General features: G+C 43.5%; 1 protein-coding gene across 1 annotated transcript; it reads right to left on the minus strand.

Annotated features, from left to right (window-relative positions):
* Positions 1–2,087: 2,087 nt before the first annotated feature.
* On the minus strand, positions 2,088–8,395 carry LOC119325463 (death-inducer obliterator 1-like). Its single transcript, XM_037599205.1, has 5 exons — positions 8,086–8,395; positions 5,392–7,534; positions 4,218–4,338; positions 3,382–3,441; positions 2,088–3,296 (listed from the first exon to the last, which is right to left on the minus strand). The coding sequence occupies exons 2-5, from the start codon at positions 7,512–7,514 to the stop codon at positions 2,280–2,282; spliced, it is 3,321 nt and encodes a 1,106-aa protein (XP_037455102.1). The 5' UTR covers positions 7,515–7,534; positions 8,086–8,395; the 3' UTR covers positions 2,088–2,279.
* Between the last annotated feature and the right edge of the window lie 5,411 nt (positions 8,396–13,806).

Genomic DNA, 13,806 nt, shown 5'->3' on the forward strand with positions numbered 1-13,806 from the left:
GGCGTTGATTTTGTTCAATATGCTTACCGTTACTAGTCCTATCTTGTTTCGACGGTATTGTGGGATGAAGCTGCCCGGACCGACCTTACACGTACACTTACGTGAGACAGGTTCCCCCGACTGACATGCACTTGTTGCATAAGGTGGATAGCGGGTGCCAGTCTCTCCCACTTTAGTCGGATCGGATTCGATGAAAAGGGTCCTTATGAAGGGTAAATAGCAATTGGCATATCACGTTGTGGCTTTTGCGTAGGTAAGAAACGTTCTTGCTAGAAACCCATAGCAGCCTCATATGGGATGTGTGTAAGTGTAACAAAACTATATGCACCTCTCTTACTTAATGGATGAGGCAAATCTTATGACTCCGTTTCAAAAAAAAAACTATCTTACCAACAAATCTAGCATAACTAGTTAATTATTCTTTGTGAATCAGGTATAGGGAGAATATCATGGAGCGCCTAGGAAAAAGTGTCAATGAATATATGTAGATTAAAAATGAATGAAAAATAGCATGCAAGAATAAAATAATTTTAAAAATATACTGTCTAGTTGATAAGCAAATAGAGTGTGGCTCCAATTTTGGTACAAATAAAAAGGAATGAGCTTAACTTTCTGACTGGAACAATTCTCTCCCCTAACTTATAATGTTAAAAACAGATGAGTGGATGCAGGAAATGGTTGGGTTTTCTTATGAGCAAACTTTTTTAGAAATCTTAATTATGGATTTAATCAGGGTTGTTATGCATTGAATGTGTAAAAGAAGTAGTATACTGATAAGAAGAAATGTCGAGCTCCATGGACCTTGTATATTTTTACTTTGAAGTTTCAAAAAAATTTAGAAAACAAATCACATTGTAATACTGTATACTGCACGTGTGCAAATTTTCATGCGAAAATGCATCAACACACGAGGTACACAAAAAAAAATTATGATTTTGAAAACAGTGAACATTCTATGTACTGTTCACTGTTAAAACCAACAATTTTCACTTTCCTGTATGGCTCGCGTGCCAATATTTTTTTCTCGTGAAAATTTACACACTTGTAGTACATCCATATGTCAATGTGGAACTGTTTTCCAGAATCTGATGAAATTTTGAAACGTGTCTTTTTGAATGTTTCAGAAAAGGGCTCCATGGAGCTTGACCACTGCGCTCGTAGTCCAAAGTAGCGATGGTGCTGCAAAAATAAATAAATAAATGTTCTGTTCTCTTTTGTAGTTACAGACATGATCTAATTTGGTAGAAAATGATCTGAAAAAAAAGATCCGTGAAGTAGACCCCCTTTTTTCTTCAAGGTTTGCATTGAAAATGCAACACCCTGTTCTGACCATATTTCTCTATGTACCATCATTCGATAATTAAACTGGCGAGCCCAAACGTTGGTGTTCACTTTTTCTTTCTTTTTTGAACATATCATCACCCCTTTTCGCAATCAACACATCGTCTTTTACAAGGAGGGGCATGATGACAATAGGAGCATCATCAAACCAAGAGTTGGGGAGAGAGAATTTACAAAGCCTAGCTAGTTCATCTGCAACAGAGTTTGCTTCTCTATTACAATGTTCAAATCGAACATGAGTAAAATCCCTCGCCATGTGATGTAATAAAAGGTTTGATGGTACGTTTTCTCTAACCCCATATCTATTTTGGAGCATAGGTAATATGTTACTTTGCAGATAAAAGGCGCTTATAAGCTTACTGAAAAAAAAAACAGGGTAATATTTTGCAGCCTTTTCAAAAGAACAGGAATAGTCCCGACAGCCCATCATGCACGGGCGGAACAACAGCAAAAGATCAGGGGCAGACAGCTCCCATCCACCAACCCACGTCGTACGGAACATCAATTGCACAAAAATAGAAGCGCATCTCCCATGGTCTCTTGCCTCAACCATCATGGCTACTGATTGAAGGGAAGACCAGAGTTATAATTCACTAACATTATTAATCCGAGCGCATCAAAATGTCACTTCAGAGTTTCAAACCGTTTACAACTTATTTTCTGCGTCCAAACATTATTGCCAAATTTATCCGCGGCGCCGCGGACCGACGAACAGAATGTCTTTGTCCAGGGAGAGCAACGGTTCAGAGCGACAGATCCTATGATGTTTATTACGAATACAACCCACACAGGCATCTAGAATTACATGCTCGGGTACAGGAGGGGTGTACACATACTTACACGAATCTGTGAGCTAAAAGAGGTAAAAGAAACCAACACTAGAACTGACGCTGGCAGCTACAAAGAAAACAAGAGAGCTAAATTTTACACCTTCCTTTCTATCTCGGTCCCCAGGGGGCGCCACCTAGGTTCCCAGCTTGGGCGCTGTTACCATTGGGCATCATCACACCACCATACTGGGGCGCTGGGGCAGCAGCGCCAGCGGCGGCCGGCCCAACCTGCTGCGCCGTTGCCGGCCACCAGGCACCAGGCTGCTGCCATGTTTGCGAGGGCTGTAGCTGCTGCTGCTGCTGGACCAAGGGGAGCTGCTGCTGGCTACTAAGGCTGTACTGCATTGCAACCTGGGGAAGGAGAGGCTGCATTGCACTTGGGTTGTACTGCTGGTACGCATGGTGGATCTGCTGCATGGGCGGCAGCGGTGGTGGTGGTGGGAGTGGTTGCTGCGGGGTGGGTGTGAATGGTGGCGGCTGCCTACTTTGCTGGATGGGGTTCCACTCTGGTATATCATCGTCGTCGTCGTCAGCCCAAGGACGCGATTCAACAGATGATCTTTTACCATACTTCTGAACCAATTCCCTCATTTGCTCGACTGGGCGAGCAGAGGTCGGTGCTACATGCCGTTGGCCCTTGAAGGCATGCGTCGTTACATTAGCAGCGGGGTTAACAAAATTAAATTCAGGAAGATCGTCTTCGTCCCTGCGCGCAACAACGCCAGGCCCGAAGCCTGGGGGCACATCGTCATCAGTTACATCCTCCTCTTGGTGCTGGTGGTGGCGCTGGTTGGGAAAACCTGGTGGCACGCCGTGAGAGTTCTGGGGCGCGGAGGGCCTATGGGCCGAAGTAGAACCGGTAACCTGGGGCTTCCTTGGGGCTGACTGCCTCTTGGAACCATCATGCCTCTGATGGGAGGACACCCTAGGAACGCTGGGTCTCCGCCAGACGACGATTCCAATTATCGACGTTTCTGCCACAGCGAGACCACCCAAGTGCTCCTTTGGCAGGTGCTGGGAGAGAATCTCCACAGTTTTCCCTTGAGGAGGGCACAGGTACAGCTCCAGTCCATCTGCAGGCTCAGCTAGTCCCACTCTCTCATCTGCAATATATGAATCAATTGTCTGCAAAACAACGAGCCAATTTAGTGAAAACAATCATCAAAACTCTGCTAAGCTCATGATGGGTGATCTGACTTAGAAAAGGAACCTGCGAGAGTTGTTGGCGGCCACTCTCCGACGAACCCTCCTTCCAGCACAGCTCAGTTACCTATAAAAGTAGCAGTAGAGGTACTTAAAACAGATGGAACGGATTCTCGATGACGGAACAGAGAATTCAATGCAGCACAGGACACATAATTTAACTATGTGCATGTAGACATAAGCAGTACAAGTGGGAATACAATCCTAGAAGGAATACAACACTATTATTTGCAGTTCTTGCGCTATCTAGTGAAATAATTCAATTGGGCAGTACCAATCTAATTGCATAATGGTAACAATTACAAGTACATATACTGTTCTGATTCAAAATATATGCACCAGCTAGCTTGAGAAGTACACACACTATCAAGCAAGTACAGATATAGATTTCTTGCGCACCTGCTAGGAAAATTTCTGGCGACTAGCATAAAAGTAACAACACACCTGCACATGTCCCTGCCTCTAAACAACAGTGGATCTAGATATTATGAAAATCTCAAAACATGACAGATGCCATTGTACTAGTATTGCTTTTTGAAATATCCCACCCATTCAAGGTAGAAACTTTAGAGGAATTTTATAAAAATCTGGAGGCTATTTTCCTCCAAAATTCTGAGCTCTGGACACGAGAGGGATCAAAACATCTATTCTCATCACTGATTTCATTTTTCTTTTACCAGATGGACATATGCCATTGACCTCTAATGAGCGTGTGATTATAACATGGAGAGTTATCTACCATCCACAACATAATGGAAAGTAGCCAGCATAAATGTGTAAAACCATAATCATTCCAGTAAGAACATCATCTAGAAACAAATTATGCATTCAAAACAGAATTACCATTATAGCGCGGCTCCTAGATTTGGGAAGTTGTTCGAGAAAATCTTGAAAAGCACTAAGTTTAACTCTCCCCTTGATTTCAATTAAGCTACTCCATTCCTTCCCAGATGGCTTTTCACCACTGTACAAGAGAAATTTTATGATATGTCAGAACCAATACAAATATGAAGTACAGAATAAGGTAACACGTAGCCAAAAAGCAGTCCATATTCATTAGTTTAGGAGCTAACACTCACGTTTATCCTCTCATTCATGCAGATCATGCGCAATAATTTAACTTCCACATGTGAGACGGTGAGAGACTAAGCAACTGGTGCCCCCCTTAATTGTACTAGCAAGTAGCATGTGCTTCGCACGTTAAACATTTTCTTTCGCAACTGTTTGCCACTTAGCATAACTACGTAAATTAGAAACATGCAATCAAAAAGTTGCCCGAGTATAATAATTTGACATAGCATATTTGCATGTGGTGTTTTCATTTGTTCTTTTTCACCAGCCTTATTTTTTTCTTACTCCTTTGAGAACTCCGAACATCTTTTAATCAGGAATCGCAGCCATTTTTGGTAGACAGGAATTCATTGGTACAGGCCCAAACTAAACTGCACATAAGCATAACTATTTGCAAGATGAATATAAGCCCAGTGCCCAATAATGCATTCTCACTTACAAAAAAAGCATTTCATTCTTCAGTTAGAATCTCTAATACCGCATGGTTGGTGCGAAAGGGCAACGGCAGGTGAACATTCGAAAGAGTGGTTCAGAAGCCGGCTGAAGACCACTACGGTCCGATAAAACGAAGACAGAGTGACTAGATTTACTCCAGTTTTGAGTGTTTCATTTCTAACATCAACGGCTTGTGGCGGAAAAAAGTGTAGATGGTGAGGTAAATCCTTTTTCGGAAACTCACGAACTACATAGTGGCATAGAAGCTGTCCCATTTCAGTAACATATAGTATTACCTAATTGAGTGGGTTTCCACCCGTGCCATTAGAAAACTGAAGGCACATAGCATAACACAGTGACATCAAACAAGTTCAAGAATGCAACATACAGAATGATAACTAAAGGAAAATTAAAAGTCATTTTAAGATGATGAAAATAAAGAGGGAATGTGATTAGATCAACAGGACAAGCTACGTTGGTAACAACCAAACAATTCTCCAACGAAACAAACCTTTTGAAAATGGCAACAACATTCGTGAGTGACGATAGAGTAAGCTGAATCGCACCCTCCCATATACTCTCACGAATCATAGGAACAGCAGTTGTCTTATGGTTCACAGTCGAAACAGGATTCGACATGTTAGCAATAGCAGCAGCAGGTTCTTTAGATTCGACTTTCTCAGGGGAGGTTTTGATTAACTCTCCATCGCGCGGCACATCAGGAACCAACTCTGAACCAACCTTCTGCTTGGGTGATTCTGACTTCTGTTTGGGTGATTCTGCCTTGGACTCTGATTTACCCTGTAAAGCCGGCACATCTGATTCAGATCTGGCCTTCTTTTGTGCAGACTGCTTATCTTCTGTCTCAGGAAGTTTCTCAGATTCTAAGGTGGAGCTCGGTTCATCAGAATCACTGAGATCTTTTTGCGGTGTCCCAACTGATAAATTTTCAAAAGGTGGTTCAGAATCTAACCCCAGCATGAATTCATCTAGCGAAGGAATTGGTGGAAGATTCTCTGCGTCTTTCAAGTCATCCACCATAAGTTCATCAATAAGATCTGCTTTCTCATTTTCAATATATTCAACATTGCCTGATGAATCATTGTCACCTGTCCCACCATCCTCATCTTGTGACATGCCATCAGAACCCTTGTCCTTAACTTCTACACCAGTTTTATCATCCATACTTGTTTCATCATTGGTTTTTGTTTCACTTTCAACAGCTTTTGATGGAACATGAGATAGAACATTACCCCCAAGCTCAACCTCCACCGAAATACCATCAGTTTCTTCTATTTCAACTTGGAACTCTCCTTTGTGTGTTTTCCTCACTAAACGCCTGACATCAACTTCAGTGTTAGGAAGGACAACCATTTTTTCATGTTCTTCAGCTTTAGCCAACCGCCACTCTGAGAGCTCTTTGGAAGCAAGTTCCTCCGCAGTCATTGAACAAAGGCGATCGGGTGCAAGTTCTCCAGATATGACCCTCGACCTTAACTCAGGGTTGCCTTTATCTTTTAGATTAAACAGAAGAGATCTGCCTCTCTCCTTGTACTTCTTGTTCACTCCACCAAACAGTTTAAAGAGTTCCTCTTCAATTCTAAATGCCAAGCTTTCAGCCTTCTGGATCATACTACCCTTATCTGTTGCTGCCTCGTCTGTAGACTTTATTCTTTTTGATTCAGACTCTGTCAAATTGCCTGTAACCCCAGGCTCAATATCAGAAGCCCTGTCCCTCTTCAAATTAGGTTGTGTCACAGGTTCAGGCATCCCAGCAGCAAAATCAGAAACCCAACAAAGGCCATGACCTTGCAAGAGTTCATCTGTGACAACCATACTTTGGCCTAATACTTCGCCTTCTGAAGGAAGGTGCTTTAGTTGTTGCTGTGTATCATCATTTGTGCTTGTGATCATGTCTGATGCTATGCCACAGCCTAACTTGTCATCTCCCTCACATTTCTTATCAACATCAGCATTGCCTACCTCTGAATTGGTTGTACTCGCATCCTTGGATGTGGCCATCACTGTATCCTGCACTTCATCTCCCTCGACCTTCTTCTGGTCTGCTGACCCATCAGACTGCAGGTCCTGAGCAGATTGTTTCTTATCCTGCTGGTCAGAATCCATTACGAGTGCAGCAGAAAGTGACTCCCTGAACTTTGATCGCACAGATTCAAACTGCTGAGGCTGAGTCTTTGATGGTAGCTCCTTCTGTGCAGGACGCTTGGCAGATAATGCAGATTTCATCATATGAACCTTTGGAGAAGCAACACTTTTCTTTCCGGCAACAGATGGCGACAGCTGTGATCCAGTCATTGCTGGCAAAGATGTTTGAATATTCAGCACCTGCTGAGGCGGCCTCAATGATACTCTGCTTACAGATAAAGGATGTGAAGTCTCTGGCCTGGAAGCACCAACTTGAGCAGCTTGTTGACTCATAGGGACAATATAATATGAACTGACAGGCACCGAAGCTCCCGTAGAGAACATTGGCTGTGCACCCCAGCCAGCAGATAGGGGTGGATAGAATGCAGCGGGATACCCAGTCTGAGTAGGTTGGATATTTGAAGAGGGGAGTGCTTGAGATCCCATGCTACCTGACATGGGTTCCTGGCCCTGCTTTGATAGCTCCATTGTGCAGCCTCTTCTCAAAGCTCCAAGACATAAGAGTGAGAATAATCAGTTGATTAAGCTTAAAAGCATAAAAGTATGAATGATGAAATAAAATGAAACTCCTGCACTAATTCACAAGTGGCCTATGCTGTGTTGTTGCGAATCAAATGCACAGGACCTAAGTTCTACAATAGACTAACCATGATGTTCTCTACTCTCTGTGCTGTTTGTAGAGATGAAAAGCAGGACACTCATATTTGTCATGAGATGCACACTTGCGCATTCAATTCCAACTGATCATCCTATAAGGAATATTTTAGTCCCTTGTCTACAAACTAGAAACCCATACAAAAGCACTCCAACAGCTTTTCTACATCGAAATCACAGCATACATATATACATAAGAGCCCCAAAATCACATAGTACTCCACACTAGCAAGGGGCAACCACGCGTGCTTCAATCAACCAAACTAAACCAAACCCAATCCAACCGACGAGTTCCCATAACTAGTACGTACTACCAAATCATGGCAGGGTTCAGCAGCAGATGTAAAAAAAGAGCTTAGGTTTAGGGTCTACCGTCTATGCATACCTTGGGACTGGGCGGGGTGGGAAGGAGGGGATCCGTCGACGACGCGGTGCCACAGCTCGCCGCCGCGGGCTCGCCCCTCGTCTTCGTCGCAGGCCGCGCCGCTCGATTCACGCCACCATGCCGCCGCGACCGGCCGCGGGAGGAGGAAGGGATGGAGGCGGGAGCGGGTGCCCCGTGACCGGCCGAAGCAGGACGAGGGCGGACGCGCCGGCCGGTGGAGGGAGGAGGGGTTGGGATCGCTGGCTTGGTGCGCCGCCGCCGCCGCCGCCTGCGGTTCGGAGGGGAAGCGGAGAGGGGGGGATAGGAGTGGAGGAGGCCAGGAGGGGATGGGGGTAGATGTGTGGGTTACGACGACTCGCGTCACGTGAGGCGCCTCTGCTCTGGCTCTGCCCGACCTCGGCTGGCTGCTGGTTGGGTCCGGCCACGTCATCTCAACCAACCAGGAATTAACTCGGATTTTCATATTAGTGTTGCGGATCGGGCTCATTTGATTCGTAGTGAATTCAAAAGATCTTTTATTTTACCCCAAAAGGAACTCATAAGATTTTTAGAGGGGCTTAGGGATATGTAATGTACTCCTCTGTCTTCTTTTTTTACTCATGAGTAATCAAACCTAAACAAGTCCTCATGTTTGATTGCTTCAACCTTTTTGTTTTGTTTTATTTGCATTGCGGTCATATTCAGTATACATGTTCTTCTACCGATCAATGGAACTTCAGTTAATATTATTTTTGCATGCATATGATGCTCAGTCAGTGGGTAATAAGGCCGGTACCAGATTGCGTAGTGTCACCACGGAACAGAAGGAAACCGAGGAACTCTTGAGTCCATGAGGAGCATGAAGAGAGAAACTCGTGTATAGGTTTGGTTTTCATATTATATTGTGTTTTCTTCCATTGGATAAAGCCATGGCTTAAGTACGTCAAGTTGTTTGACGGTGCAAAAGATTGTTTCCTTAAAGGAAGACTGAGAACGAAGACATCGAAGGAGATGCCACCACCGAGTGTCGGCCATGTGTTGTTGCCACCACCACGCCGTCGACTCCATCACCACCGTCACCAATGCCACCTCCGCCACTACTTCTTCCTTCCCTATCATGGTCTCCATGATCGGTCGCCATCACTCTTGAACCTCCTTTTAATGTAAAGTTTATTTGAGTATGCCAAGATTGAAATAGGGTGCTCGTTTATTTATGTGTCTTTTAATCGTTTTATTCAGTTTGTGGTGAACTTAGTGTTTGGAGACGTCCAATTCACTAGCATAGTTGAAGACACCCAACTTGCCAGGGCGCGCATGGAGTTGATAGGTATTTGTGTGAACTGGTAAACCTTACAAGTGATTTTTTTTGATAGAAAGACCGTAAGGGAACCCCTACAGTATAATTGATGCAACAAACCCAAATTGCAGGTACCATGTCTTGAACCGGACTGAGATCCAGTGTCTTTATCAAGTGAAGTCACGCTGCATCTTTACCCTTCTAATCTCCATCCAATCCACATCCTATGCTCCAGATCACACAAGGGGAAAGGCTCTCAACACTTAGCAGTTTTCAGCATAGCAGCAAACATCAATACAGACTAGCTGCAAACAGCGATGCAGTGGCACTTGAACTCAGTTTTATTTGAACAGATTGAAACCCAAAAAATAAAAAACTGCAGATACTCATGAACAGACTATAAAACAAAATTTGGTCCGGTTATACAGTAGTGCATTATGCAATCAAAGTGGAATAAATCAATTGCAGTTGACACTAAATCCAGTAGAACTTGATATTAAAAGGCTGCAACGCATAATGTCCGAATGCTACAGCAATAAGTGTCAATGTTGAGTAATCATCTACACAAAAGCAGGCCATTTCACTTATACATTTAGGCCAAAAGAGACTATCGTAACCCCCCAAAATACGGTTGTTAGCACTGTCCAAAATACTACCTAACAACTTTGAAGATACTAGATCATATCATCATAAAAGATATGATCGTCAACTCGTGAAGTTGTCAAGAGCTCGGTAAAGCTGTCAATTGCATCATATTCTTGACGCTTCTCTCTATTTTCTTTCACCTGCACTTGCACTTCAGGTTGCAGACTATTGCCGTTGTTCTCCACTTGCACATGAGGCTGTGCACTATTTTTTTTCTTTTGTTGATGTTGCTGCCAATAAAAATGAAAAATTATTTTGTTAGTACAGGAATGAATAACAACTCATATTACATACATACTACACCTTACCTTTGTTCCTTTTTTTTGTCGTTGCCGCTGATTTAGTTGGCTTTCGTCCCTTGCATAACTTATCAAACCAAGTTAGCTTTCTCCTCAAATTTTTAGATGAAACCTCCTTTTTCTTCAGTCGTGCAAAACTAAGCAAGTTATTGGCTTGTTGCACATTTAGATCAACATTTTCTTGGTCATTGGAACATGCATCAGTAGCACCGGTGGCTGATGCATTGAGTTTATCCTCTAGTTGTGGCCAAAGACAAGCAAGTGCATCTTCTAGCATCAAACGACATTCGAGAGAGTTGGCTATTTTATATGTCATATCATGAAATTTATGAGACATATCTTTGTACCAAAGTTGAGCTTCCAATTTTGGATTTTCTACCACTTTCCTTCCTTGCATGTCATGTATACTTCCATTGCGTGCTTCTCTAGTCCATCTCTTTAGGAGATAATGTGTTGGCAATGTCTTTACATTCATCAAATCAAGAACTTTCAAACTATGCCCACACAATATTCCAGCCCTATTGAACATTTGACAACTACATGAAGCGGTTTGGTTCAACGGATCACCAATCACTATGCGCTCCTCCTCCTCCTCATAAGTCAAAACACCATGCAACCTCCCAATAGCAACAGCAAATTGGTTATTTTCCTCCAACACTCTAGTGCAAGCAGCCATGGATCTTTCATATTCACTTTGGAAAGCTTCAAAAATAGTTGGAGTGTACACTTTGCTTGCTTGCACCAACATGGGTGTGCACATCTTGATTCTTGGCAAATTTTTTCTTGCCTCATATTCAGATTCCAATTCCTTTCTCCTTTTTACTTCAACCGTTCTCTCAAAATGCTTCAAGAATCGGACAATATGGAAATCAGATTTCAAATGGTTCTTCAATGCATTGTTGAAACTCTCACTTAGTTGTGTACTTCTCACTTCCAAACTGAAGACATCTCTCATATAACATTCAGCCCATTTTTCTTTCACCTTGTAGATGTTATCTAACCAAGTTTGCTTATGCACTTTATGTCTCATGTTGTCAAATGCTTCTTGAAATGCTGCCTTGTCCTCATAGCCATACATACAAGCACTAAAATCGGAGAGAATATGAGATTCCTCCTCCCCTTCATCTTCCTCTTCCACCTCCCCTTCATCTTTCTCATCATCCTTGAATGGAGATAAATGTTTGACAGCATTCATCATAATGTGAAAGGTGCACAACCCGTGATATGATTCCGTGAATACTTTCTCTATAGCTTTTCCCATTGCTACATCTTGATCCGTATAAATAGTTCTAGGTTGTTGTCCATTATGTGCAGCTAGAAAAGTCTCAAATAGCCATATAAATGAGTCCTTCGTTTCATCAAACAGCAAGGTAGCATCAAAAATAGTGGTTTCTTTGAACTGATTGAGCCCAAGAAAAACACCAAATGGCCTATACTCTTTATTTGTGCCAAAGGTAGTGTCAAAAGTGACAACATCACCAAAATGTGCATAGTCAAGGATCATTTTAGCATCAGCCCAGAATATGTTGGTTATATCCTCCTCACAATCCAACTGTAGTGCATATTGGAATGATGGATTGTCAACAATTTTTTCATGAAAATATTTCAACATACTTCCAGCTTGTCCAAAAGCCAACTCCCTCTGTCACTTGGTTCGCAAATGATTTTTTTGGTCACGGCAAGTATATCCAAGGTTAATCGGTCCACCAACTTGACGAGAAGCAAACTCATGTGCAGCTTGTGGCATAATGCCGGAATCATCAGCGGTTTCAATTTCAAAAGCTTGTCGTTCTGAAATCTTTCTTTGGGATATCATCAAGTGTCGGGTTTGTGGCAATTGAAGCAAGTGGTTGTGTTCAAGCACAACCTCAGTTACTTCATAATTTCCGGCCTCTCGATCCAATTGGAAACACATACGAGCTTGGCAATTGGTTCTTGTTTCAGCTCTAAAACGCTTTGGCGCTGTCTCAGTTAGCCCTTTTCTTCGATGACCTTCGTTGGAACAAACAAATCTGCATGAACCAACCTGACCATCAAGTCTGCTTTTGTTTGCGTATCTCCTTCTCACATCAAAGCCGGTGTGACCCCCATATGCATTCCAAAATGCCCAAGCCTCATCTACACTTCTGAACCTCATACCAACTTGAGGTATTCCCTTACCAATTTCTGCCATCCCACAACACTGAAAATTGTGAGGCACAACCTTGTTCTCAATTTTCAGAGCAGAGCACTCATGCTGATTTCAGTTACTCACACCTGGAAAAAGTTCAGTTAGTGACAATATTTGTATGCTGAAAAGTTCAGTTAAAAATTACTCAAATAAGTAAAATAAAACTGAACCAAAAAACAAAATGCATTAGAGCTTAATTCCATGCATTAGACCTGCTGTTTCGGTCTCAGTGACACACAACCAATTGCACATGCTAACACACAGCCGATGGAAATTAGCAGTATATGGAACAAATATGTACAGGGTCATCTCATAAGGTTGAAGCAAACAAGGCATCGGCAGAGTATATGGAACAAATTGAACCGTGATGATGCAGATGCTAATGATTTATAGAGATGGACTTGTACATTACCTCTTCTGCAGCGATGGACCTTGTCCTCCGCCGCGGCCGGCCCTCCTCTACCGCAGCGACGGCACGACCCGCCCCTCCTCTCCTCCGATAATGGCCGCCCCTCCTCTCCCCAGCGACGGCGCGCCCGCCCCTCCTCTCCCCAGCGACGGCGCGCCCGCCCTCCTCTTCTACGGTGGCGGCTGCCCCTCCTCTCCCCGAGCGACGGCGCGCGACCTGCCCCTCCTCTCCTCCTCTGGCGGCGGCGCGACCTGCCCCTCCTCTCCTCCGGCGGTGGCGCGACCTACCCCTCCTCTTCTATGGCGGCGCGGGAGTGTTCCGGCCGTGACGCTATGCCCGCGAACCCCCAATTTCCTGCCCGCCCTTGCCCAAACTAATAACTGCTGAAGTTTTTGCCTATGTCTAACGTACACCATTGGATGTGGATTGGATGGAGATTAGAAGGGTAAAGTTGCAGCGTGACTTCACTTGATAAAGGCACTGGATCTTAGTCCGTCTTGAACCTGGGTGGGTGGGAAGGCATCAGCCCCTTCCCACCACTAGGCTATGCCTTAGTCTGCATACAAGTGATATTCTTTGATATCTTGAGAGGAGCATAATTTATCTAGGAAGTATTGTTTTCCATAAAAATTGACGCCTTTGGTCCACTCTTTGCGGCCTTAATTTCTTCCTTAGATGTGACAGTATGCAAGGGGAGAAGACAATTGAGTTGCCTCAATAGACGGTAGGTTATAGGTAATGTTATGTGAGGAACCACCCGTGCTTAGTAGATTAATGCCATTAACCAAATTATGTGGTATTGACCTAAGTCATCATATGATACTTATGTTATTATGCCCTATGAAGGTATTATCATAGATTAGTAGCATATGCATGATACTAGTGCATGATACTCTTCACTAAGAGCAACCTAATTGTCTAC

Source organism: Triticum dicoccoides, chromosome 6B, assembly GCF_002162155.2.
Source record: "Triticum dicoccoides isolate Atlit2015 ecotype Zavitan chromosome 6B, WEW_v2.0, whole genome shotgun sequence".
NCBI lineage: Eukaryota > Viridiplantae > Streptophyta > Magnoliopsida > Poales > Poaceae > Triticum > Triticum dicoccoides.